The 27,419-nt window shown below is 43.4% G+C and overlaps 1 protein-coding gene across 17 annotated transcripts; it reads left to right on the top strand.

Annotated features, from left to right (window-relative positions):
• The first annotated feature begins 207 nt into the window (after positions 1-207).
• Positions 208-26,906, top strand: ST3GAL5 (ST3 beta-galactoside alpha-2,3-sialyltransferase 5). Of its 17 annotated transcripts, none has more exons than XM_035547383.2 (7): positions 208-351; positions 14,338-14,449; positions 15,715-15,829; positions 18,396-18,739; positions 20,121-20,307; positions 22,808-22,966; positions 24,240-26,906. In XM_035547383.2, exons 1-7 carry the CDS (start codon positions 315-317, stop codon positions 24,501-24,503), a joined length of 1,218 nt encoding a protein of 405 aa, XP_035403276.1. In that variant the 5' UTR covers positions 208-314; the 3' UTR covers positions 24,504-26,906. The 17 variants fall into 17 exon arrangements, with proteins under 17 accessions (XP_035403276.1, XP_050566455.1, XP_035403284.1 ...); XM_050710498.1 differs by having other exon boundaries at positions 232-351; positions 14,338-14,459; positions 15,715-15,823; XM_035547391.2 differs by having other exon boundaries at positions 232-351; positions 14,338-14,459.
• The last annotated feature ends 513 nt before the right edge of the window (positions 26,907-27,419 follow it).

Below are 27,419 nucleotides of genomic sequence, written 5' to 3'. Positions count from 1 at the left end.
ACCACACACACGCGCGTTTTTATCATTTTATTATTTCCTAAAAGAGGAGAAACAGGCGTTAAAGGCAAGAAAGAAGCCCTAAAACTGCGTGCAAACCCAACCCAAACGTCCCCCCCTCACGGGGCGGCGGAGCGCTCCCCGTCAGGGGCGGAGAGCTCCCCTCAGGGCCGCAGAGCGCAGGCCCCGCCGCCGGCCGCCTCCGCCCGCCCCTCGGCCGCGGTGCGGGGCCCATTGGCTGCGCTCCGCCACGTGCCGCCGCCGCCGCTGCCCCCGCCGGGGCCGTTACCTGCGGCGGGGCCCCGCCGCCCGCCCCGATGCGGAGGCAGGGCGCCCGGGCCGAGCCCAGCGCAGGTGGGTAGGGGCGGCGAGGCGGGTATGGGGGAGCGGGGAGGCGGGAGGGGGCTTTCTTGGGGGGGAAATAGAGGGGGTTTCAGGGTTTTGAGGGAGGACTGGGGCGCTGTGTGGCTCGGAGGGGGGTTTATTGCCTCAGAGAGGGGGTCTTTTACCTCAGAAGGGGGCTTTTTCTCTCGGGGGGGGGCTTATTCCCTCAAAGAGCGGGTTTATTCCCTCAGAGAGGGGTTGATTCCCTCAGACGGGGGTCTTTTTCCCTTAGAGAAGGGCTTTTTTCCTCAGAAGGGGAAGCTTTTTCCCTCAGAGAGGGGGGCTTTTTCCCTCAGAGGGCTGCTTTCCCCTCACAGGCGCTGCCCTCCTCCCCCGCGGTGCCCGCCGAGGCGTGAAGGCTCCGATCTCTCTGTGTTTTTTTTTTTTTTTTAATTTAAATTTTTATTTTTTATTACTATTTTTGAGGGTGGGGTCGCTTCCACCACGCCAGGTGCGGGGCCCTGCCGGGGGGTCAGGGCAGGGCGAGGGGAGGCCTCGCAGCGCCGGGGGAGCGCCGTGCCGCCGCCCCCTTCCCTCCCTCCTGCCCCTGTTTCAGCCCCTTCCCTGCCCCTGTCTCATCCCCTTCCCTGCCCCCTATTTAAAGCTGGCCCCACGGCAGCCCTGGCTTCGGAGAGCTGGCCCCGGGGAAAGCGCGGAGATGCAGGTATTCCCCAGCTTTACACCGTCTCGGGCCTCTTCCCAGCGCCAGGAATGCGGCTGGGGCTGTTTGGAGTCATTCTGCTGAAATAAAACGTATAGGCTTCTGCTTGCCTGTGGCTTGCGATAGTGTTTTTGCGGGTGATTTTCATTTTTTCTCTGCGCTGGAGCGATCGGGAGGCAAACCAGCAATTATTTCTGGTGTCGCTGCCAAAACCTTCCTGTCTTCTTCAGCGCTGCCCAGGGAGAGGAGTTCTCATGCTGAGTTGGTTTGTTTCTTTTTATTTTGGTAGATAAGATCGAAATATAAGGGTGATGGAGGAGAGTTGTTTATTGTACGTCTCTCTTAAATTATGGAAATTAATGGGAAATGTTCATAAAATCGGTGGGGGTAAATGCCTTTCCCACGGCTGGCTTTGCCGTAACTCGGAGATTAAGGGAAAATACAGATGCGTATTTCTTTTTGTCCTGAAGACAGCTTTTTGAGGTAAATGCTCTTGTGTGGATATATGTTTACGTGTCTAAAGTGGATGTGGATTTTTAAACCCAGCTTATGGTGGGGCCGTTCAGACGCAGCGCCTGGCTTAGATGTGCGTGCCGGTTCCCCGCAGACCGTGTTACTCCGTTTTGCTGCAGCAAGGTTGCTATCTCCCTTCTAGCTCAAGCGCCAGGAAACCTTGAGCTGTCTGCCGACCCCTCTGCTGAGGCAGCAAACTCAGGGAATTTCACTGAAAGGTCAAAATGCGGCTGAGGAGTTAGAGCGTGTGTGAATGGTTTGGCGCTTTGGCCGCTTCCTTTGGGCTGGTGAGGAACAGGCTCACCTGGGCTGTGGTTTCCTGGAGCTGCTGGGGATGTAACCTCTGTCCTTCTGTGGAGCGTGATTAAGTCAGCCAAATGGTTGACAGATGTAGGATGCAGGATGTAGGAAAAGAGAGCGTGGTAGCAGCAACTTCCTTTCAGCGAGGAAAACGGGAAAATGTTTAATTTTGTTTGTTTTACGGGTATCTGGAGATGAGAGATGTGGAAAGGGCTGTTACGTGCTAAGGTTGCTGCAGAGCTCTGGTATTTGATGTGAAGGTTGTTTTGCTTGAGGAAGAAATCCTGGAAAACTTCAGAAGGTCTTGAGCTTTGATCAAGGCGAAGTTATTGAACAAGACTCAACCAATACTTCAAATTTGTCGCGGAGTAATTTTCTCATTACAGGCGAGTCTGGACAAAATTTGATCAAACGCAACAGCTTAAAGCACCTGCAGCGGGTGCATCCGATGCCTTGAAACCGCACAGCACTAATTCAGGTGAAGGACCTGATGACAGAGACGTCTCCCCTGCTGCAGGCAACTCTCTCGTGAGGTCGTTCATGAATTATTAAGGACTTTCTTAAAACGTCTCATAGGCTCTTGCCTTCCCATAGGACTAAGGGAAAATTATTCCTCTGCTGCCCAGGAGTCCTATGCTCCTAGTCCATATATATTTATGACCACTTTTTCCTGCGTGCTGATATTCTCCTTTTGTTTGATTTGTTTTCCTCTGTGGTGTTTACGTGCTTGGTGTGTCTAAAGACGAACTCATAGCCTGTTGCGTGAAGCTAAAAAAGTTGAGCCCTTGGTTCTCCTTGGGAGCAGCTCATCATTCCCTGCTCGCTCTGCAACCTGTTAAGTCCTGAAGGTTTGACTTCAGAAGTTAGCCACTAAATTTGATTCTAGCAACTTTTTTTTGCTATATTGCAACTAATTTTAAGCCTTTTCTTCATGGGACACGTCTGGCATGGACTCTCCTGCTTGTATAGCCTCAAGTGTGAGTTTTGCCATGGTCTCTTAGGGTGTTAGATGATACTGTGGTAAAAATGCTGCTGTACCATTAACATTGCTCCATAATTACTAGTTGTTCGGTGCTATTCTGCTGCATAATTCAGATGTAATATGAAACATCTTGGCCGTGGAAGTCTGCTGGCATGTTTCCTTAGCCCAGTAAAGATTAATGCTATGCCCTGTCTTTTCTGACCGTTTCTTCTAGGGATGATTTATTCTCCAAGCTTCCCATGTAAGGGGAAAGATCTCGTTTGTTTTGGCTTCCTCGCAGGGGCTCAGAAATACCTTCCACTGCGCGAGATGAACTTGCGCGGCTAGGGGTGGGTGCCGTGCCGATACGCCGTGCTCTTTTCCTCCCCTTTGGGCTGCTGAGCTCATCCGCAAAGCACCGACTGGCGCTCGCGCAGATGCAGGGCTTGTGGTTCGGAGAGGAGAACGTGTGGCAGAAAGGAGCATGCGAGATGTGCCTGGGAGGGGTGGCTGAGTGCTGGCTGGGGACACTCCGCTTTGCTCTTCGTGCACGTTCCCCTGCTTCGGCTCAAGTTCAGAGGAGCGCCTGACCTCGGGTTCTGAACATCCTGTGCAGACAGGCTACCGTTTCTTACACTGGTAACCTATACAACGAAAAACTGGCATTTGCTGGCTGCATTCTTTTTTTTAAAATTCTGTTTAAATTAAAAAAGGGAGGGGGAAGCTCAAAAGTTTCCTGTGCAGGAAAGAAATCTATCTTTTTAATACCACGCTGTTCACAACGGCAGTTCTTTGACTCACCTGTTGGTTCCTGTTTGGCTGGAACGCTGTCGTTTTGTGTAGCTCATTTGAGGGTCAGCTAAAATCCAAATTCAGGCAGTTTTCTTCTGTCATAGAGCACCGGTTGCCTCCGTAGGCGTTGCAAGGACATCTTGTTGATAATTCTTGCGTTTGTGTTGGAGATAATTTGCTGTCGCTCACTTCGGAGTACCTGAGAGAGGTTTCACAGCAAGGCTTAGAAACGTTTGGAGAGCTGGACTAGAGGAGAAGGTGCCAAGGCAGGAGTGAAACCGTGAGGGTGAGCCCCGTTTTGAACGTCTTTGCCCATAACATTATTTTAACGGAAGCTCTTAATATCCAGAAAGCTTCCTGGGAATGCTGCTGGAAGGAAGCATTCCTTCAGGAGGTGTTAGCCTCTGAACATCTCTAATTGCGTCAATAATTGAACCGGATTTGAGCTGGAACAAATTTTTGTGTGTTGGGATCTGGCTGACCCAAGGTTAAGAGCAAGTCGTAGCCTAACTATGTGTATCCTTCCTAGAGGAAAAGACTGGGCAAATAGACCCGATAATTTCAGGTTATTAATGATTTCATGAGCTAGTTGTGGCTGATGTTGCAAAGAGGATGTAGGAATCCGCCATTAAACAATTAGAAGAAAATGCAAGGAGAGAAAAATGATGTTGCCTCTGAGTTGCTCTTGCTTCTTGCTGGTTTTCCTGGCTTCAGGCAAAACAAAAACTCCTGCCCGTGAACCTCTCTCTGGCAGTGCCTGCTAACTGCCCTGAAGTTTTCCTTGACTCCTCCTTTTGCTTTTTTGCCAATTCTGTCCACACGTGTAGGATGCGTTGCTGCATTCTGGTTTTCTGAGGAGACAGATCTTGACCAAATGAATCGGAGATTGCACAGAGTACGTTGTTTTTTTTTACTTTCTATTGTCTGATTAAAAAGCCTTAACAGTCAAAGTTCATTTGGTAAGACACGTTATACAGTAATGTAATCAATGTCTGTTGTAGGTGCTTATAACCGTATTACAGGCTAAACTTCTCTTTGCCATCAAGGAAGTATTGTTTCTACTGACTTTATTAAATCAGCTGCAACAACGGACTCTACTGCTCATCAGAAGAGGCATATCTGTCAAATACTCATTCTTTGTGTCGTTCGGTAGTAATATGTACTAAGCTGATGATATTTAAATAAGGTTTATCAAATGTCTGAGTATGTTAAAGTACCCACGTTACCGTGGGGTTTATATAGTGGCAACAGAAGAAATATTTGACAGAAGTCTCCAATTTTGTACCTTTAGTTCCATTTTTTTCCCCCTCCGGTAAGAAATTGCAACAGCTCTTAGACTACTCTCTTCTTGTTTACGACCATTTCTGCTAAGAAGTGGTAAGGTGATGATCAGAGGATTATTTGAAGATAAACATCCAATAGTTAGTCCACTGCTACAGATTGTAACCCAACAGTCTTTCGTGCTGCTGCAAGTCCCTGATAAGTCTGCCTCAGATCTTTAATATCTCAGGAATTTTTCCTCGTGCTTCTGGTTTTAAGGGATTATTGTCATGTGCTGCTGGAAAAAAAAAAAAAAGTCTTAAGGAAGATATTCAAAACTTTAATGCGCTACAGAAAGAGATTTCCCAGTCGGAAACAGTTCCTTTAGAACAAATTGTCTGTTTCTTTTCATTTCCCACTCTTTCCTGTGTATTTTGTTACTCTGGACAAGTGGGCCCATTCAGATAAAAGGATTTTTACTTCCATTGTGTAGGTTTGAGATCCAATTTCAGCATCTGGGCAACTTTTCAATTGGCCTTTAAAACCTGTGTTTGAGATTTGGCTTAAAAATTTGGATTCACTTCTGCAGCTGCCATTGGAAAGAAAGGCAGTCCTTCGCTGGCGTGCAGTTTCTTGAGTTTCTCGTGCTGCAGAATGCTCGTATGTTGTTCTAGGCTGGTTGGTTACGAACAAATTCTTGTAAGTCACAGGAGAGTGTATTTCCAAACTGGTTTTATATTTAAGAAAAAACTCGGTGTTTTGGGTGGATAAAAATAGTCTACTTTATTGCAGTTGTAAGGTAGGAGTGTGACTTAGCTTCAACTCTTTTATTCTTTGCATCATCATTTTTGTCCCTGAATATCGTTGGGAGGGGGCTTCATCCACTGTCGATTAAAAGAGAAGACTGTTTATAATGATTTCTTTTCAACAGGACAGAGCTTATTTGCAAAGTTTCTTTCATAATGGCTTATTCTTTCCAATCAAGAGATGGTGAAGTTTGAAAGCATGGGAAGGCTCTGAAGGAGCCACGGGTTGATGCAGGAGGCCTGGGAGGGAGAGCACATTGAGCGTAAATGAGGGGGTCTTGTAGCAGAGGGAGCCTGGGTGGGCCACGATGTTCGCTAGCTTGTTCGGAAACGTGTAAATAACCCACAGGTGCCAAAACCTCTAGTCGGAAGAGCTGATGGTGACCCTGCTCAGACATTTTCAAGAGCAAGCAGAAGCCATGAGGGGCAGGAGATGCTCTGGGGGACACGGCCCCCCACTCCTGCACTGCCCGTTTCCTCCCCGGAGGAGTTGGGGTGGGATTCGTGTGCAGCCTGGGGCAAAAGGAAGGGAAACGGAGATGAGGAAGTCTGGGAAAGGGAAGAGAGAGGTGTTTACTCATGGGTTAATTATTTTTTTTTCCCCCTCAATGTTTGAGTCTGTGGTTAGAAGTTGCATTAATTAGAAATAAATTCAGCTAAGTAGAAATTCCCCAAGTCAAGTCTGTTTTGCTCACTACAGTGAACTCGGCAGGTTTGGAGGATGTGGGATGGAACTGTGAGCGCTTTCCAAGTTTTCCAAAATCTGCATAATTTCAATTTTTTAAAAATGTATTTATTGACTTTTTTAATCTTCTTTTTCTTTAAAAAAGATTTTAATTTCTTAGGTGTTTTTTTTCAGCTGAGAGGCTCTGCTTAACAGATGGCTCTTAAACATTTTGTACATCTCAAAAGAAGAAAAAAAGGCAAAACCACAAACTACTAGCCAGTTAATAATTTTCCCCTTGTGGGTCTTTTTTTTTTTTTTTTTTTGGATTTTAGATCTTATCTTCTTTGATCTCTGGGTTTTAGTAGTGCAGAAGCAAACAAAATTTATCCTAACTATAAATTTTACCAAAGTAACTTTCCTTTTGTTACTTAATAGCATTCTATTTGCGTATTGCTCTTCATTAAGGCTTTCAAGATGAATATGGTATCTCAGCTATTTGGTCAATAACGAAGACAGACAAAATGTGTGATCTGTTCCATGGGCACAACCCTGGCAAGCAGTCACAGAGGTTAGTGGTGTAGTTGTCTCTTACTTTTTGTCATCTGTTTTCCTCAAATCTGTCCCAGGAAACAATCTGTAAGCGATTAAAGCTTCCTTAAAGGTACTCTTCTAACGCTTTGCATGAATTTTTGGAGTGTGTCAGTGTTTAAAAAAGCAAAACGCCATTCCAACAACAAGCCTTGAACAGGGCATGCAGAATTCATCAGTGATAATGTGTGCAGCATCTTAATGAAGAATGTCTTGATAGAGTTTCTTCTGTGTCCAAACACCTCTTCCTTTTACATTTCACCTTTGTTTTCTGAAGCATAAATGTTGCTTAAAACCAAGTAAGTTTCATTTTATCATTTACAGTTTTAAAAGTACGTTTCTAAAGTAAATTGTGCGTATCTGATTTACAGAAGGGGACATGAAATGAGCAGGTGCTTCTGGGGTGCTTAGTGTTAGTTTTACCACCTGATTTACTGCCTGTTCAAGCCCTATTGCTCTTGACTAGTGATTACTTTATATAGGGTGTGTCTTTTCTTCAGTTGCCCTGGACTTTATACTTCAACTTTCTGGTCTTCGTAGATGAACTTCAAAAGCTGTGCACCAAGACCTTGAGATGGACTGTCTTGTGGATGACTCATAAAGCTTGCTGTTTCTACTCCTGGTAGTACTAGGAGAGACAATATTGATTTGTATTTTCAACTCTTATAGACTTCAGGTATAGTTAATGTTGAACTAGATGCTATACAGCTGTAAAACAAGATATCTCTTGTCCTTCTGCCTAGGGCAGCTTCCTCATGGACTCAGTGATCCTTGTGGATCCCTTCCAGCTCGGGATATCCCGTGTGCAATTGCACGCTGCTGATATCTGTCCATGTGCAGGTACTTGCTGAGGTTGGATGGATAAATTCCTGCACGAATGGAGTTACTGCCTAACAGTAAGAATGTGGCTCCAGTCCCTGCCTACACAGAGATTGTTTTGGAACAGTAACTGCTAACATGAAATCCTGAGCTCAGTTGTGGAGGCTGTTAATGTGACCCTCAGCGTGTGAGGAGACAGGAGTGTCCTTTAATTGGACAGATGAGGGAGGTAAGTGGAAACTGCGTCCACTGAGTGGGGTTACAGCTCAGGGTCCTTAACAAGAGGATGGTGAGGGATGTAAGCGTGCCTCCTGCACTTGTTTGGAGGCTGCTTTGGTTCTGTCTCCGTGCCTTGTAACAGAGCTGGTAGCGCTTGAACAACGGGGCTGAGAGTCCTTCCCTTTGTCCTCGGGTATATGCAGGTGCTCGACATAACCAAATGCAATTGTTCAGGGTGTGGCAGTGGTTGTGCTCGACTCGACACACGCTGCTTTTTGTTGCTTAGCATTCCCACATAAAAAGACTAAGTCCCGAAGACTTAAATTAATTGCTTCTGAAATATTCTAAGTGTGGAAATCTTGTCTACTTAAGAATAACAATGAGACAAAAGTAAATTATGGTGAGAAGAATAACACCACAAAAAGCTTTGGAGTGTGCTCCTACTGATGGACAATTTAGCTTTCACAGCAGCTTTACAGGGATCACTTAAGTTCAGTAGATGAAAAGCAAGTTTAAGTCCCTCGAGTCTTCACTAATTACACCACAATGGGTAGCTGTGGGAATGTCAATGCAAAATGTGATTGTAAGGCAGCATTACTACTGAGACATCTTTTGTAAGCAAATTGAGACACTTACCGCTCTCAAAGCAAATGTGGCACTGTCCCTTTCTGAAGGGACATAGTGGCATTTAAATGCAAATGGCAACATCGGAATATATGTACTGCACTGCAGGCATAGCTGTTCGGCACTGCTTGCTTTCTTAACTGCAAACTTAACTGGTTTTCTCTGTAAACTTGAAGACTTTTAGTTGTGTTTTTTTTTTTTTTTTTGAAGCTTATGAAGATTGTGGGAGAGGTGCCTTCTCTGGTGTTACTGCCTGCCTTGCCTTTTTAAGCACTCTTACGCAGTTCCAGTTAGTGGAAGGCACTTATTCATAGAATCATAGAAAGGTTTGGGTTGGAAGGGACCTTAAAGCCTATCCAGTTCTAAGCCCCTGCCATGGGCAGGGACACCTCCCACCAGCCCAGGCTGCCCAAAGCCCCATCCAGCCTGGCCTTGGGCACCTCCAGGGATGGGGCACCCACAGCTCCTCTGGGCAGCCTGTTCCTGTGTCTCACTCCCCTTACAGTGAAGAATTTCTTCCTAATGTCTAATCTAAATCTATCCTCTTAAGAGTTTGACTCCCCTTAAGACCCCTCCCCCTTTAAGACTCCCCTTAAGACCCCCTTGTTCTATCATCCACCACAACCCCCAAGTCCTTCTCTGCAGGGCTGCTCTCCATGAGTTCTTCTCCCAGTCTGGGATTGCCCCCACCCAGGTGCAGCACCTTGCCCTTGGACTTGTTGAACCTCTTTTGGTTCACATGGGCCCACTTCTCCAGCCTGTCCAGGTCCCTTTGGATGGCATCTATTCCTTTTTTGGTATCAACTCAGCTTGGTACCATCTGCAGACGTGCTGATGTGCCCTCAGTCCCATTTTCTATGTCATTGATGAAGATACTGAAAAGTACTGGTCCCAGGACAGCCCCCTGAGGGACACTGCTTGTCACCAACCTCCACCTGGATATGGAACCATTGACCAGCAATTTCTGCGTGCAGCCATCGAGCCAATTCCACAGGATGGTCCACCCTTCAAATCTGTCTCTCTCCAATTTAGAGGTTAGGTTGTTGTGTGGGATTGTTCCAAAGGCCTTACAGAAGTCCAAGTAGATGCCATCAGTCGGGCTTCCCTTGTCGACTGATGCAGTCCCTCCACCACAGAAGGCCACCAGATCGGGCAGGCATGATTTGCCCTTGGGGAAGCCTTGCCTTATTGACTCAGTTCAAAGTGCAGGATCAAACTCCAAACAATTTGTAAAAATAAAATAAAATAAAAAAACCGCTGCACTGAACGTAGATATGTATATTTTTACTTCATCAGCAAAGGGATCATCTTAAGTAAACAGAACTGACAAAAGTCAGCCTGAAGTAGACTGTTGCAGATGAAATGAAAACTGACGTTATTTGTCATATAAACAGACTAAATAAAAATACTGAGTATGCTAAATAATAAGAGTTGGACTCAAAGAGACTGTGCCGAGATGATTAATGAAATCCTCTTGTTTCCTTGTTTAATAAGCTCGCTTTCTTCTTGCACATCCAGGATGAGTGAGGCGAACTGGAATTTATTTTGCTCAGAGGTAGGGAAGACTGATAGTACCTGCTCATTGCAGCCTTGCATTCCTCGCTAATCCCCTTCTGTCTTCACCGCTTTCCATCTCTTCGGTTCCTTCTCTTTCAGATGTCTGCAGCCTTCCCGTTTCTTTGTTTTGAAAGGCTTCGTGAAATGTGTGTCTGTTGTAGGAACTCTGTGTGCAGTGCTGTAGTAGGAGGTTCTTGTCCGTGGAAATTCTTGAAAGCTGACTGCTTGCAGACTGCTTTTTGATGATTTATGCTGCAGAGGAGATTGGCCGTGGCATTCCATGCTGCAGGAGCATGTTGTTACATTAGGCAGTATCATGTTTTATATACATCGGATGGGTTTTCACAAGCATTGTTGTCAAATTGCAACGAAACCTGGGTCCTAGGGTAGGAAAGACTGATCTGCAAACAAATAAAAATCTGCTTTGAACGAAGCAAAGGTAGCAAGGCTTTCATCCTACCCTTGTATTTCAAGCCATAAAACTTTATGGATTTGATTCAAACTGCTGGATAACGTGTGCTTAATCTGGAGCGTATTCCTGCATAAATTCTGCTGGTACTAGGGCCAGAACTCCCTGCATCACTTGGTGTGTTGTTGTAATACTTCCCTTGCAGCAGGATCCTTCCGTACCTAGTCTGGCAGTGGTTCTTCCATGCAGAATGCTCTGCTCTAGTGTCCTATGGACTGTGACCAAATCTCCTCTTTATATTGCTTATCCAAGAGATAATTAGTGCGTTGTTCCGTAGTGCAAATTGCTGAAGCTTGTTACCTGTTTTTTCATCAACCTTTTTTACCTTTTCAAAGAAAGGCTCCCTTTTTTATACTTTGCCCCAGCTGTGTCTGTGGAAGCACCAGATGGAATTACTGTTTTATTGTACGTGCAGCACCGGGTGATCACGTCCGTGCCGTAAAGCCGTCTGTATCAGGGAGTGATCTGCTTCCCTCTTGTTAAACAGCGCCGAGTGCCCCTTGCTTGCGCTGCTCCGAGCCAGTCTCCGCAGTGACCTGGCTCCGTGTGCGTGGAGCAATCCTGGACTTTGCACGTGTTCTGCAAGCCTTTGCTCATGCTCTCCTCCCACTCTGCAGCAGGCTCTGATCACCGCTCGCCTCCTGCACCCTGTGGGACCATGCCGGCCCTGAGCCGGGGCTGCTCCCAGTGCGTGCTGGCAACGTGATCTCTGTGTGATAGCTGGTCTCCAGGCCATGTGGGTATAAATTTCTGGGTCCATGATGATGAGGGGTGCTTAGCTGTGGTGTCTGTGTAGCGTGGTGGGAGGGATGTGTTTGGAATGTAAGGTGATCGGGCAGCTCCTGTTGGGGTAGTGCTGGACGTCTCAAGGCAGAGCAGGTCAGCTCGGTAATCCATCCTGGCTCTGGGCTATGGTCCTTCGAGCAAATTTTCCTGACGCTTGCAAAGTCTCTACCCACGTGGGCTTTGGTGAGAGCAAAATGGACTTGTAGGTGCCTGGTGGTGTCAACACCCATTTTTCCTCCTCTGTGCTGATTTTTTCAATTGTGTAGATGCAGTCAGAAGAGACGAGATATTGCTCGATTGATCGATTCCCTGTGACCTGCGGCCTTGTGTCCTCGTAGGTGGTGTGAGAGCTGGAATTGATTTTCAGCTTAACTGTTAGCATTCTGGGGGACTTTGGCCATTGCTTAACCCTTGGGTTTTGGTTTGCCATGTTCCATGGCAAGCATAATGATACCGACCTGTTTGTTCAGTGCTTTCAGACCTACTGGAGCGTTGTTTTGAGTAAGGTATTGCTGCTTTGTTACAAAGGCCTGCAAATGCTTGTGACAGCTCAGAGAGTCTGTGGCATTGAGAAATACAGCTAGGTGGGTATTTTGAGGTTCTTAGGCAGCTTGGTTATTTCAATATTGTTATGTTAGAGGTAAGTGGTGAAATCTTCTGCTGGCAAAAAAAAAATAAGGCTTCTTTTTAAACTGTTTTGTGGTATGTGACTGCTTGCAGGTGGCTCTAGAGAGCATCACTTAACCGTTGTCTGCTCTTCAAAGGATGGAAGATGCTGGCATTGATCTCTGCCCTGCTATTACCGTTTGTGGCTTTTGACCTACTGTGGTGAATCTTGGATTTGTTACTGAGAAACAATATGTGGTGGTGCAAAGAGGAAGCCTTTGTGTCATCTGCTGAACTAGATTTTAGTGGGCTGGATTGGAGGACTGGAGGGGACCTGTCCGTCTCACCAGCTCCTTCATCCTTGTGTCTGAGAACATCGGTTGGCTGTTTGAATAGGCAGTGGGTCAGAGTGGCAGTGCAGGCTAATTTAAGCGGGCAATATCCCCATATAAAGTCAAATGAGGTGGAGCAGAAAAGAGAGAATTGGGAATTGCCTCTGGATAAAAGCCTTCTCTTAGACCTGCTTTTGTTTTTTTTCCAATAAAAAAAAAAACTTCCCTGTGACAGAGTTCTTGGCAAGAGAGCAGGAGTGTGAACGTCCTTGCAGTGGAGAGCAGGGAGCCGTAAGCGCTGAGATCAAAGGCAGTGAGTAGGGCTGAGCTCTGCTGCGGAGGATCAGGCTGTTTGTCCTGTGGATGGCTGATCAAAGGGAGCTGCTTCAGGAGGTCAGTAAGGCTCTAAAACCCTTGCCTGTGTCCCTTCTCTGTTCAGTGCAAAGACAGCAAACTTGTGTAGTTAGGCTTTGCATAGCGTTTCTGTGTTTGCTCCCATCTTAGATTAATGGCAGCAGCCTATGAGAAGTTGACGTGCCAGCCTGTGTTTTTCTTTCCAAAATCAGAATTGGAGCACGCCGATAGAAACTCGTGGGAGCTTACAAACTGCCTCCTGCAAAGTGGTGAGATTGCTTCTCCTTAGCTACTGATGAGTGACTTGCCCATCTGTGCGGGAGTGCTGTGCACCCCTGCTGGGCTCGTGGTGTTCTGGGGGGAGCTGCTGCTGGGCACAGAAACTGCTGCTGTGCTGGCAGCCTCCCGGCCCTGCTGCCCTCCAGGCAGAGTTTTCTGCGTGTCCCTTCTGGTGCTTGCTGCTGAAGTTGCCGGCCGTGTTGCTGGGGCTTCTGAAGAGGTCAGACTAATGATCAGAGAGATCTCGATGGACTAGAGGGCTGGGCAATCACCAACCACGGCATGGCTAGCTGGCTGAAGGCAGGGATAATCCTGCTCTGATCTGTGCTGGGGCGGCCTCACCTTGAGCATTGGGTGCAGTTCTGGGTGCCACAGTATAAGAAGGACATAAAACTATGAGTGCCCAAAGGAGGGCTATGAAGGTGGGGAAGGGTCTAGAGGGAACGGTGTGTGAGGAGCGGCTGAGGGCCCTTGGTTTGTTCAGCCCAGAGCAGAGCAGGCCGAGGGGAGGCCTCATGGCGGCCTGCAGCTCCCTCACGAGGGGAGCGGAGGGGCAGGCACTGAGCTCTGCTCTCTGGGGACAGCGACAGGACCCGAGGGAACGGCATGGAGCTGGGACAGGGGAGGGTCAGGCTGGGTGTGAGGGAAAGGTTCTGCACCCAGAGGTGGTTGGGCACTGGGACAGGCTCCCCAGGGCAGTGGTCACAGCATCGAGCTGCTGGAGTTCAAGAAGTGTTTGGACAGCGCTGTCAGACACGTGGGCGGATTGCTGGGTGGTCCTGTGTGGAGCCAGGAGTTGGGCTTGACGGTCTTAGTGGGTCCCTTCCAACTCAGGATATTCTGTGATTCTAGGTTCAATTAGCCTTGGGAAATTGATGGGAGCTGTGGGCTCCAGTTTTGGGGATGGGGTGGTGCTCACAGGTTTTGCGTGCTGGGAGCATGCTTGAAGCCTGCAGGGTATTACAGTACTTGGACATCTTGATTCAGGCGTCCTCAATAACCCTAAGCATACCACGCAGATTTTTCTGTCTGAATTGTAAAGAATGCTCAAACAAACTGGTGTTTGACTGAGATCAAACAAGTGTCTGACAAGAGTTGCAGTTATTAGACTTATACATAGAAACACTTACGTGTTTTTAGAACCATTTCCTGGCACTGCATCCAAAATGAGTATGTTCCCGATCATAAGGATGTCAAGAGTGATTCAGTATTCCTAACATGATAATCACAGAAAGAAAGAATCAGTCTTTGCTGGCAAATGGAGCAAGTTGAGTCATTTGAACATTTGAGTGTCCTCTGAACTTCTCTATTCAGAAAAAGTCGTGATAAAACCTTTTTTTCCTCTTTTTTTTTTTTTTTACAGCAATGCTGAGTGACAATACCTCTGTAAAGCTGAAAAGTGATCGTTCGCCTCCTGTGCAATGGTGTAAGGTAGTTGCACATGAAGATGAGAAGACCAATCTGGTTTTTAAAAGGTACTCCCAAGTAAGTGTCATTGCAGTGGTAATATAGAGGCAGTTGCTCTCCCCCTAGCTTGAGCAGTTACAAAAAGGATGCAAAAATCAAGGTATGGGATTACCACAGGACCTGAATGGAGGGTTAGGCACCCAGATTTTGTTGGGGTGCCTAAAACACTTGGAGGAGCATCAACTCTCTCGTAGTATTACACGTATTTTTCCTAGCTGGTATGAGATCCCAGTATTTTGCTCTCAAGTGCTTCCAGTCTTTTTTGGATCCGAATAAGTAACAATGTTAAGTCCTTTGTAAGGTCTGATAATTGGGGAAAATGAAAGGCAGTGAGGTTTAGTGGGTTTATTTATTTATACAAGCTTTTTATGCTTCCCTCCCTAAAATCTCAGGAACCTCTATTTAAATTTGTCTGAATGAGTTTCAAGAAGCACTGAATACTTTGCAGCTTATATATTTTTTTAGAACATTTAAACAAACGTGCAGTCCTTAGGCAACCGTAGGAAATAATTTAAAATGAAAATCAATGGTAAGGCTCAAACTATATACCTGAGCGACAACCACAGTCTAACCAAATAATGATGTAATTCTTGCAAATCAGTTTGGATGTCACATGAGTCAACGCTGGAGATCAACAGTGAGATTCCTTAGTAATGATAAATGAGTAGGTCAAAAATACAGATAACCCTTTAAAACTGAGTGAACTAAGCACCCAAAACATGCAGAAGAAAAAAGAATTAAACTAGGTTTCTTAGCACAAACCCAAGCATCTAAATTCTGCGGTCTGGCCTGCCAGAGAGCTGAAATTTTGTTTGTGAGCAGTGGTTGTTATCTGAAAACCTTGCAATTTGCGGTTCTTTTGTTTGCTTAAAAAAAAAAAAAACACAACTTGCATGAAAATGCATATTTCAAAATAGCGTTTCCTTTATAGTAGAAGTCACTTTTATGGTTTCTTTATATGATCAGAGGTGTTTGGATCCATCAGAGAGGCATTTAAAATATATGATGCAGGTATAGAAATATGTAAAATCAGTATGCAGTGGTTTTCGTATCAAAGCATCTGTATATTTTCATACTTCCCTGCAAGTAGCTCTAAAGAGTTGTGAAAGACTTGGAGGAAACAAAGCCATCAGTTGTCTTGGTTTGAATCAAATGCGAATATTCACCTGAAATTCTTCAAGTGTCTTGAAATTGTTTAAAAATACTATTTAGGAGTTAGAGGATTGCTTTTTTCCCCTTCTCCTAACCCCTACATGAACTTGTTTGTTTCTAGACTTCTTGTACTGTTTGTGGTTGGAGGGTGCTTTCTTTATATCCTCAAGTTACACTTTTACCCTGAAGAATGTGACAGAACAAAAACACCGTATGTGGACCTCGATCGTGTAAGGGTTGGTATTTTTTGGTATTTTCTACTTGGTTAAAACAAAAACGTTTTATTAGTCCTCAGTATGAGTGTTATAAGGGTCTGTAACGAAGGACTTGAATGCTGAGATCATCCTGTGAGGGGAAAACATATTTTGTTCATGTTTTCTTCATGATGTAGAACTGTTTTTTTTGTTGTTTGTCTGTTTTCTACTTCCTGTGGAAGTGCAAAAGGAAACTAGATTTTTAGGGGTAAAATGATCCAACTGTGTGACTTAAGGGTAATGTATGAAATGGCCACGCCTTCCTAGCATGGTTACTGCGTGAGACCAAGCTTCAGAAAAGCGAAGAGCAGCGAGCCCGTCGGGTTGTTCCAGTCCCCTGGGAACTGGGTCAGCCACAAAGGCACCTGCAGCTGGGCTCCTGCCCCAGGGGGGCTTTGAGCCCAGCCACGGTCACAGCTCCTCAGCGCTGGGCCCACCTGGTGTGGTGCCTCAGCAGGAGCAGAGGCCTTGCCTGACTGCCACCAGGCGAATGCTGCCTAGAGGGGACAGCCCCAGGGGAGACTACCGTCACGCCGGCTTCCAGCTGACGCTCAGTTTCAGGGAGCTGTCTCCTCTGCTCCTTGCTTGTTACCTTTCTGTGGTGTCGGTGCAAAGCTCGTGATCAGGAAATTAATGCAAATAGAAAGTAACGCTTTTTTAAAATCAGACCCAACACATTTAACCAAAAGGTTGTAGTTACCAAGGCCCCGCTCTGCTTTACCTTGTAGCCGCTCAGATGTTTTTGGAATCACAAGTCTAATGTGCAGGAGGGTGCAGCTCTTTATTTAATTGTGCATTTAAGGTAGCACATACTTCTGCTGCAGTTTTGCATGTGTCTTTTAAGCAAAAGCCAATAAAGCTTTCTTAGAGTTCTTGCTGACACTTCTCTGCCTTTGCTACTTAACCTGCTTGCTCTTTACAACACAGTATTTACCTTGGCTTAGACTTGTTACTTTTCTGTGTTTGAATGTTTTACATTCATACCTCAGACACAATTTACATGTAGCAGAAGCCCTGATTTAGTATCTCAGCATCACTGTGTGTGTCTTTCCTTCCCCACCTTCTTCAGTAGGCTTTTTACAGGTTCACCTTGGGAACCTCTTTGCCTCCCCTTCGCATTTCATTTGACTTACTTCTTTTCTCAAGAACACATTCCTGCTTCCAAACAACCACCACCTTAATCCAAGCAAGCCTAAAGACTGTGTGGATGTGTATTTATTGCCGTCCCACAATTCCTTTTGTTTGTGTTAGATGCGGGATGAGGAGAAACGGTGTTGCTTTTTGTCTAGCAAGGCAGTAGCCATTTGTAAGCTGTTTGGGGGCAGTCGTCTGCTGACCGGCCTTAGCTTTCACTGGTAGGCTGCACATCTGTCAGCCTGCAAAATGAGGCTCTCCCGAAGATGCACTTGGTGAAATGCAGCCTGAAGCTGCTCAGTTGTACTTTGCCCAGGAAGAAGTTTGGTGTTTATGCCTGGATTTGCAGAGCCTTTTGTGGCAGAGGTAGTTCTGTAGATTCATCTTTTTTAAAAATAAAATATATACAAAACTTGCTTCCCGTGCCACCCTTTGTGCACCCAAATAGGCACTTCCCTTTCTGTAGCAGTACAAAAGGGGAACTGCGTTAGCACTAGATTTGAATCTTTCTCTGACCTGTGTGTTTGCCTAATGTAGTTTTTTTTGTTTGTTTTGATTAAAGTGGAGGAAAGATAAGCAGGGAAGAAGATATGCAAAAGGATTATTTTCAGTGACTAAAAATATCTTGCTATTTCTCTTCTTCCTTGCTTCAGATACCAGTTTGCCCCTATGGATTTCTGAAATATATGTATGATTAACTTTTACAGAGCAATTTCTGTGGTTTATCTTACAGCTTAATATTTTTATGGAGTTTGTTACCACAACCTTTAATTTTGGTGGCATGTCTTTGAAACAAGACCTAAAACTCCCCCACTCCCCATCCCCCTTGCATTCTTTGAGTTGTGGTTTAGTCATTAGCAATACCATTAGCAACACTTCTGGAAGAAGCATTGCTTTATTTTGATTAGTAAGCAAGTCCAACCTGCCATTTGACAACTTCTAACCAGCTGGTGTGTATCTGGTATAAACCTACGACAGGCAAAATTCGGGTCATGCAGTTGAGCAGTGGTGTAGAATTCCTCTTGCTGTCTCACTGCTGAATTAGATGGGTGAAGGTAATTTTACATTTAATTTTTCTGTGTGAGTAACAGTGCAGGCATTCTCCAGCAGCCTTTGGGGCAGATCTTTCTTGAAAAAAGGTAGCATTTTCACTTCCCTCTTTTCTGAAGGATAAACAAGCCTAGTAAAAAAACCCCTCCTATCCAGATTTAAATGATTGGATGGAGAGACATTCACTTGCAGGTTTTTACCTTGTGCTGCTCTTAAAATGTTTTATATTTCCATGTTTAAGTTTTCTTTACAAAACCCAGTGTTTGCTTAACTGCTGTTTGTCACCTGGCGGGTTGCTCTAAGATGCCTTTTTCTGTTCCTGAAGCTAGCTTTCCTAACTGAAATCATGTTTATTTTCTTTTAGAGAGCACAACAATATGCCAGTGCTGTGTTGCAGGAACAGTGCCGACCTTCTTATGTGAAAAAAGAAATGGGAAAGTTATTTGCAGAGAAATACAGCATGGACATATCTCCCTTTGTAGGAAAAAACATAGATGAAGATGAAGCTTTATTTAAATACGGACCTCCCTTTGGATTTCACAGGTTCTTTGATAAGCTTAAAAATCTCCTCGAACTCTTACCTGAGCATGATCTGCCAGAAGATTTGAAGTCAAAACACTGTAAACGTTGTGTTGTTGTTGGCAGTGGTGGAATTCTTTATGGATCTGAGCTAGGTCACTTACTGAATCAGTTTGATATTGTTATAAGGTATGTATTTTCTATTTCAGGCTTCAAACTACTTCCGCTTGACTTTATGAACTGATGTTGGTTTTTGAGGGGAAAATATCTCCAACTTTTTATGCAATACATCAGACTACTTCTGAAAGTGCTTTTTTGAAATTTACTTGTGAATTGATAGAATTCAGAGTCTTAAGAGCAGAATAACATTGTGTTCACAAGGCAGGAATTCAGTGTAATTATTTGTGGACTTCAGATACCAAAAAGCACAGGCACAACTGAAGTAGAAACCAATGAGATCTTACAGAAATAAGCAGTAGTGTTTTTATTTATTCGTATATTTAAGCTTTCTGAGATAAAAAGGAGTCCTAAAGACTGTCTTTTTCCCCTTGTTTGGTTGGGAAGCTTATATGATTTTTTTTTTAATAGCTGTTTTAAGCACAATAAAAATGCATTAGTGTTTCAGTGTACAGCTTGCTTACACACTGCAGAGCATGCTGCTTATCTTTCCTTATGTTTACAGGAACAGTGCATGGTTTCTATGATTACCTGTATTTGCTAAAGTCCAGAATATGGTCTGTTTGTGCATTCTGAATGTTACTGCTGGAGCTGTTCTTTGTATTTTGAATCATGTGAAATCACAAATTTGTAATATAAGCACTTCCATAAGTAGCTTTGTAAAGCAAGACTTCTTCCTTTTACAAAGGGAAGAATTGGTACAGCAAGTCAATACCTCTTATATATAAGTGAACAAATCTCGACATGGAGAGGGGCAGAGAACTTGCGCTAGCTGTTCTTTGAAATCAGGGCTGGCTGCTTGAAAGTGGCTTTCCTGTTGATACAGAAAAGGTTGTGAGATTTCTCCTGTTCTGCAGAACTGATGGAGCTGGATGACACTGTTCTTGTAAGCAGTGTGCTAGCTTCTGATTTATTTTTTTGTGAGCTGGAATGATGCAAACCCACAGGATGTGTTACTTTGCCCTGTGTGTTTGTGAAGGGATAATTTGTGTGCCTTTGCTGTGTATAATACTCGTGTGTGTGTGTAAACAAAAGAAAGCAGGAAACTGTCTGTGTGTTTTCTTTCCCTTCTGTTAAGATTCTGAGTTAGCACAAGGCAGTGAATGTGAAATTCTGCAATGCTCTTTTAAGTCACTTTTCTATTCAAGTTCTTCCTTTTGAAGTTTTGCTCTTTTGCCAGCTAACCCAGAAATAGAACTGGCTTCTCCTCAAAGATAGGGGATGGATGAGTGTGAGAGGTGAGGAACACGGAGATACTGAGAAAACACTGTCCTCTGCTCTGTTAAAAATAAAAATCTGAGGGTCAAATACAAGTCCTTTGCTTAGTGTCTGATGTTTTAATGAGGTTGCGCACTGTTTATTAAATACAGTTTCTCTCAACTTTTTTTGTTAGGTTAAATGATGCGCCAGTCCAAGGATACACAGATCACGTTGGTAACAAAACGACGATAAGGATGACTTACCCAGAAGGAGCCCCGCTTTCTGAACACGAGTATCCTCCTGCTAGCTTATTTGTGGCTGTTTTGTTTAAAAGTGTTGATTTCAATTGGCTACAAGCAATGGTAAAAAATGAAACCTTGGTATGTAAAGTGGCAGTGGCATGTACCTATGATTTTGCCGTTCAGTTTTTGTTGTCTAATGCTTAAGAAGTTGACTGATGCCCTATTTCCTGGTTTATTATACTGGGGATCTTTTATGTAACTTTTTTTTAGCTATGTCTCCTAGTTACAGTCGGTAACAGCACTCCGGTTAAGCCACATGCTGACAGTAACGGTTTTTTCCACTGATACTGGTAGATTTCAGACACTAAGCTATGTGACATATTGAGTGTTTAATAAAGTAGAACTAATTTCACATTAGGTTTCAGTGACTTGTTTGAATCTGCAGAGCCTGAAATAGCAATGAGATTTCTGGCTGCTAGTTCCACGTTTTTAACCACTGAGGTCCATGCTCCTTCAGTGGCATACTTGCAGTTAATGTATAACTGAAGAACTGCAGTTGTTAATTCACATTTGTCTGTGGTCTTCCAGAATTAAGAAATTACTCATTTCTCATTGAATATTTACAGAAGTGCAGGGATTCCTAAGGAACTGATAGAAGAGCTCTGTGTTTCCAAACTCTTTAAACTAGTGGTTTTTGGCTCTTTCAGTTTGCAGGCAGGTAGTTTCCATAAGTTGAAAGCCCCTAGCTAGGGTTTTCTGTCCACGGATTGGAAACAACCGCTCTACATTTTTGAGATAGAAATTTGACAGCCTTTCTTCTCTTAACAATATGATGCATAACAGTTTAGGTACTCCAAGTTCCCTTCTTAATTCTGTGATTTATTTTTTTTATGACATGAAGGCATATGGAAGGCCTGTTTAATATTGACTATGACTATCTACTACTGCTTTAGTCCAGGGATATGGCCTTGTTTTGAATAACCAGGGTATGTTTTTTTATAGAGGAGATATTCCTGAGTGCAAATTTAAGAGCTGCTGCTGTCTAATGATTTTTTACCAGGGACAAGACAATGTTGGTCTGTCCTGTTGGTCCCGCAGGAGCGTGATAATTTTGCCAACCAGCAACTTTCTGACTTAAGTTGAATCCCTCTCTTGTTGTACAAGCTGTCTTGCTATTTCATGTTTGAAAGATTTGTTTTTCAAGAATGACTAGTACGAGGACACCTTTTTGAATTAAAATCTATTTTTTGGGGAATGAAAGTATGGTTGCTTTTTGGCATCTACAACGTCCTCTGTCAGTGAGTTCAAGTATATGTTTTATGAAAAAGGTACCTTTTATTGAGTTGCATGTCTTAGGAGCAGAACTGGGTTAATATGCATCAATGTTATGTAAATACCCAATTGAAGAGGAGAATAGAAAACCCAGGTCTATCCCCGTACCTGGTCTTCTGGTGTCTGGTCCCAGTCTCCTTGTCCTGCTCTGTTAGGCTTGGCATCCTGCTCTTTTCCCAAGCTCTTTCCTTCTTACTGTTCACATGCTGTAGATGACTAAACACGATGTTTGTATTTGTGCTGAAAAGGAGCATAAAGAAATGGGATTGCTGGGGTTGCTGCAGAGCAACTTAAATTAATCAAAACTCAAGACCAGACTGCCATGTCTCTGCTCTGTCCCCATCAGTGTCTGTCCATTCCCACCTTTTTCCTTGTTCTGGTGTGTTTGCTGTTACAGAGAGCCAGTTTTGGGAACTGCTCTGGAAGCTGAATGTTTTTACTTATTGTTTCAAATATTAGGCTTTCAGTTGGATCAGCTTCCTGTGCAGGCACTGGTACTTTACTGAAGCGTTCAGAGCACAGGTAGAAAGATGGGACCACAGCAAAATGTTTTTTTTTTTTTTTTTTTTTTTACCAACTACATCAGTTTAAGCTGTTGTGGAGTTGCACCTTGGAGCAGGAAAGAAGCCTGTTTATAAAACACAGACCTATGTTGGAGCTATGTCAGTTTTATCATACGTGTAGTGTTACATGTTATGTGGAGAGATTTGTAAAATGAGCCTGATTGAGGTGTGTGTGTTTTTTTTTCATTCATATGCATCTAATTGACTGCACATGGCATGAGATCAGAGACTAGTTTGCTGAGTCTAGTGTAAATCCTCTTCTGAAGTGGTACATTTATCACTAGGTGGATGTTGTCAAACAACAGCTGTTCACTTCAAAGCCTGAGCAATTGTTTTAAGTCCAGCGCTCGCTTCAGAACGACCTGGTTAATGTTTGTGGAAAACTGATTCCCTTTCCCATTTCTTCAAAGACTGCTGCTGCTCGGTTGTGCTGGGGAGGGTCCAGAGAACCTGGAGGAGCTGGTGGATATGTTGACTGATTAAACACCAAGCTCAGTCAAATATTCAGAATAAGCAAACTTTCCCCCTGCTACCCTCTGCAATTCCAAATACTTTGAAGGTCTTTCCTCTTCTAGGCCAATCGCTCAAACAGTATGCTGGTATTTCTGAACTAAATCGGCTCTAAGCTGTTTCCTGAGTTTCTCAGTATCAATGGTGAATTCTATAACTCATGCCCCATGTCTGCTGTACACTTCATGGTGTCAGAGTTTCCGTTTGGTCAACTATTTTTTTTTTTCTCTTAGTCTCTGTGGATACGACTTTTCTTTTGGAAGGAGGTTGCTAAGAAAATTCCTTTTACATCAAAACAGTTTCGGATTCTGAATCCAGTCATTGTTAAAGAGACAGCTCTGGACATTTTACAGTTCCCCAAACCTCGATCAATATTCTGGGGTTGGGATAAGGTAAGAAGTTTCATTTTAGGAGAGAAACTGTATAAAAGAATAAAATAAGAAACTGAAAAAAGGTTTTGGTGGTTCTTTCAGTATAGTTCTTCTGTGGGATGTCAGCTGGTCTGAAGTAATGGGAAATTAACTGTCTCTCAGAAGACTTGCATTTTCTCTATTTGTATAAAATCGAATCAGGATTTCAGTTCACCTTTTTCAGATGAGGTGTTATGCCTGTGCACACTGACATGAGATGGCCTGCTTTACAGAGCATCTGGATGCAGCAAGGCACAAATTCACTCCAGTAGGGTGTTCACTCACACGTCATTTTGATTGGTGTTAAATATTCAAAACAGACATCTGATTGAGTGGTGTGTAAAGAGCAGCCCTGTTAAGTCAATCCAGAGATTCCCTACAGACAGATCTGTCTCCAGCAGTGGGGAAAGGATGAGAAGCGTAAAGCAGGCTTCCCTCTGGCAGGTACTTCTGACTGTGGGAATTGCTGCGTATGCCCTAGTGCTCAGCAGTAAATGCTGCTATATCCTCCCGCTGTGTCCTGAGCTTTGGCAGTGGGACAGAGTGATGAATTGCCTGATTTAATTAAGCACTGCATTTTTGTTAAATTTCAACTATTTGACAAATTGGGCATCAGTAGTTCTCTTGAGCTATGAGAAGTACTGAACGGCAGTAGCCTTTTTACTTTGTGGGAAGGCTGTTAATGGTAACGTGCTGCACAAATGTTTTGAAGGATTTTCACATCTTGGAATGTTTATTTATCTAAATAATGTAATATACCAAGCTATTTATCTTCTACGTGTATCGGAGTATACTCACCTTCAGAGGCTGTTCAGTGAAAAGTAGTTTCCTGAAGAATACTGCTGGAGTGCTTGTTGTCCAAGACTGAAGCAAGCACATATCAAGCAATGCCAAGTTGTAACTGCCTGTCAGTTTGAGTGTTTGGAGTAAGAGTTTACTTGCTGTTAAATTGCCTAGCAATAGTGTGTCTTGCCTTCAGTTCACAGAAAAAAATGTAGCATCGAAAGCCAAAATTACTGCTGAAGGCAAATACTCAAGTTATATCGATATCTGACCCTGAAATGTTTAGTTTCACTTGATCTTTACTTGATTTTTAATTTTAACTGGTTATTATTTTAATTGATATTAATTTTTAAGTGAGTAGAGGGAGTAGTCAAATGTATTAAATACTGTGAAGTGTTATAAAACTGGTAAAGGAGAATATGTGAAGCCATTTGAATTCAACAGGCTTTTTTTTCCCCTCCCTGCTTTTTAGAATGTACCCACAATTGGGGTCATGGCGGTTATTCTAGCCACGCATTTATGTGATGAAGTGAGCATAGCAGGATTTGGATATGACCTCGATCAGCCCAGTACTCCTTTGCACTATTACAACAACCTCTGCATGGCTGCCATGAACAGACAAACTATGCACAACGTGACAGGCGAAACAAAATTACTGCAGAAACTGGTCAAAGAAAAAGTTGTTAAAGACCTCACTGGTGGGATACATTGTGAATTCTGCAGCAAAGACAGCTAGTGGTGGAAGTGCCCAACAGTTGGATTTGATAAATCCCAGAAGCTTCGTTGGAACAACTTTTTCACTGTCTTCAGTAGCTCTTTAAATTGTGTACAAAATGGACTCGGAACCTCTGCTGCCTTTTTTAATGTCAAGTTGAATTTGTTGGACTTTTAAATTTATTTTGATGTTGAATTTTACTTTTGCACGTTATTGTGGATAGCTATGTAAATACAAAGTGGAGTTCAAAGAGATCCGGTTAAAATATTTAATATTTTAAGTTGTGGAAGAGTTTTTGTTTTCAGATGTATGTGGTACGCACAATGCTAGCCTCAGTTGTCTGACAGCATACAGTAATTATTTTCCATTGAACTACTGTCGCTGTGGATCCAGTTCCTGCTGTATGACTCCTTTTCAAAAGAAAAGAAAGGCGTGTGCTTCTCAAGTCTCTCACTTGCAACTTGACTGTTTTGTTTCTCCTTCAAATATGAATATTCTTTTGTTTTTGTGCTAATATTTCTTTTGGAAGGAGGAATGTGGGAGTGGGGGTGAAGGAAAAGGAACTGTTGTGGCAACAACTGTCTAGTAAGTACTCTAGCGTTCACGCTTGATGTTAAAATCATTGGTGCATTAATGTGTCGGGTTAGAATCCTGCTTTATCGTGAGGCATGCTTGGATCCCATGGCATGTTGTAAGGTGATGTGACCAGTAGGAGGCTTTCACCTGAACCTGGTCTTGGACATTTCTGTTCCTTCAGACCTAGACAATTATTTCTAAATACTTGATTTGCACCAGACTTCAGCCACCCCGATTAAAGAAGTGGCTTTAACACTTTTTTTTTTTGAGTGACTTGAGAATTGCTAGGTCCATAAAACACTGGTTTGTATAAACCTTTCATTTAGCAATAATAGAATCTATGACCAGGCTAAAATTTCCATTGATTTACTTCACAGTCCTTTAGTAATTAATTACAGCTATTGTAATCTTAATAGTTTACCCTGATGATAACCCGTATGAACTCCAGTGTTGACTGTTTAATTGAATGGAGAGGCTGAACTGTTAGTTTTTCCAGATCAACTTTTAAGTCAACAACTAGCTGTGTGTGTGTAAGAAGAAAATCACAAAATAATGGTGAGAAAATATGACCCAGCAGCAAGCTAAGTGGCCATTAAAAGCACCATGCTTTTCTAAAACAACAAAAAAAAAAGCAACCGATGTGAATATACGCTCTTGTGACTGGAAACCAGTGCATTGCAAAGAAACTGGACCGTGCAGACCTGCGAGCCGGTGTCGTTCCTTTTGGTTCTGTTACTAGTGGAGTAGCAGGTGTGACGGTTTGCACTGAGTAGTGTTGTTACGCAATCCACTGGATGTGAAAAATGCTTTTTTGGGGGGATTGAAAGCTTGTTAGCAAATTGATCAAAGTTTGCCATCGAAACATTGTTATGGACTCTCCACATAGTGAACATTCCCACTTGTTTATTTTTGCTGTGGGCTAACATAAAAGCAGTATTGAGTTTAAAATATTCAAGCAACTAACGAGGGAAAGCAAGATCATGGTGGTTGCCGATTTTTCGAGGGTTATTTTCTCCACGGAGAGGAGATCTAATGAATGATAATGTTAGACCACAGGAGCAGCAGACTGATTCTGGCCGTTACACTAAAAGGCAATAAAATGACATCAGATCGTAAAGCAGAATTCTGAAAGAAGTTGTGGAGCTCAGCTTTCCTAAGTCCCACGTACCTGCGTGTCCTTGAAAGCCGGTTGTGGATGATAAGCAAATATGAAAATCAGATTCTTGTCTCTGGCACTGTTTGTGTTTATAGCAATAATATTAATCTAACTTCTCCTCAAAACACATTAATTTTTGTACTAGCAATAAATTTCTAGTTTGTTTTCCTGTAAGTATAATAATTATATTGTTTAATTTAAAATATTTCGTGTGTGAAGAGTTTTATACAGATGGTCTTTTAGTTAATATATTGAAATGTGCTAATTATTTTCTCCTGGTATTTAAACTGGAAACAAAGTACCTTAATTTTATTTAGGTATTAATGAAATTATGGAAGAGTTCAGAATGTGTGCGTTGGGAGGATGTCTTGAATACACCAAAAGCATGCGTTTCAGAGCACTTGATCCCTCACCAGTTTTGCTTTATTCAGTAACTTGAAAAATAATCAGTTGATTAATGTAAATGCCAGTAGCTTTTTTGGAGATATGATGTATTTATTGTCAGATTCTCAAATGATGTCGATGTGGGGTTAGATTGTTTTCCCACCAGTTGTATGGCTCGTGATAAAACATTGTTTTTTGTTGTAGTGTATATGGCATTGAGTATTCCTGCACAGACTCGACCATACGTGAAATGGCAGCAAAGTTCGGGTTGCAAAAAGCAATAAACTGATGAAACCACTTTCTATTTATGTATTTGTCTCACAGTTTGTCATTTGTTCTGCCTCATTTATTGAGGTTCTTACATGTTTTACGGATCCAGCTTAAAGTTTCAGTGCGATCCCGGGCACTGAAGAAGATCTCAGGCTGGTTCTTCAGTCTGTCTCCTTTCTTTTATGCCTTTTTGATACCTGTCACTGGAATTCCATCTCTGGTGCCTGGAAGGAGGGAATCCATCTTAACCCATCTTAACAATGACCATGCCACAGGCGTCCAGATTCTTGAAGTTAATGTGGATGCGAATATTTCAGACCGGGTTTTAGCACTGGCCTTAAATTCAGCGATGGGTCTCCTTAAGGAGGTGGAGACAGTTCTGTGTCTCCTGGTCTGTGCCTCAATCTTGCTCGAGGTGAGTTAACAAGAAAAGTTGTGTCTGTGCCGCTGTGTCCCAGAACTTAGGCTTTGCAAAGAGTGCCTTGTCGTTTGTACATACGCATTACTAGTGTTTGTTTAAAAACATCAACAAATCAACAGAGTCTGGGAGC

Source organism: Cygnus atratus, chromosome 4 (assembly GCF_013377495.2).
Source record: "Cygnus atratus isolate AKBS03 ecotype Queensland, Australia chromosome 4, CAtr_DNAZoo_HiC_assembly, whole genome shotgun sequence".
NCBI lineage: Eukaryota > Metazoa > Chordata > Aves > Anseriformes > Anatidae > Cygnus > Cygnus atratus.
This window is presented reverse-complemented; position numbering and strand designations above follow the sequence as displayed.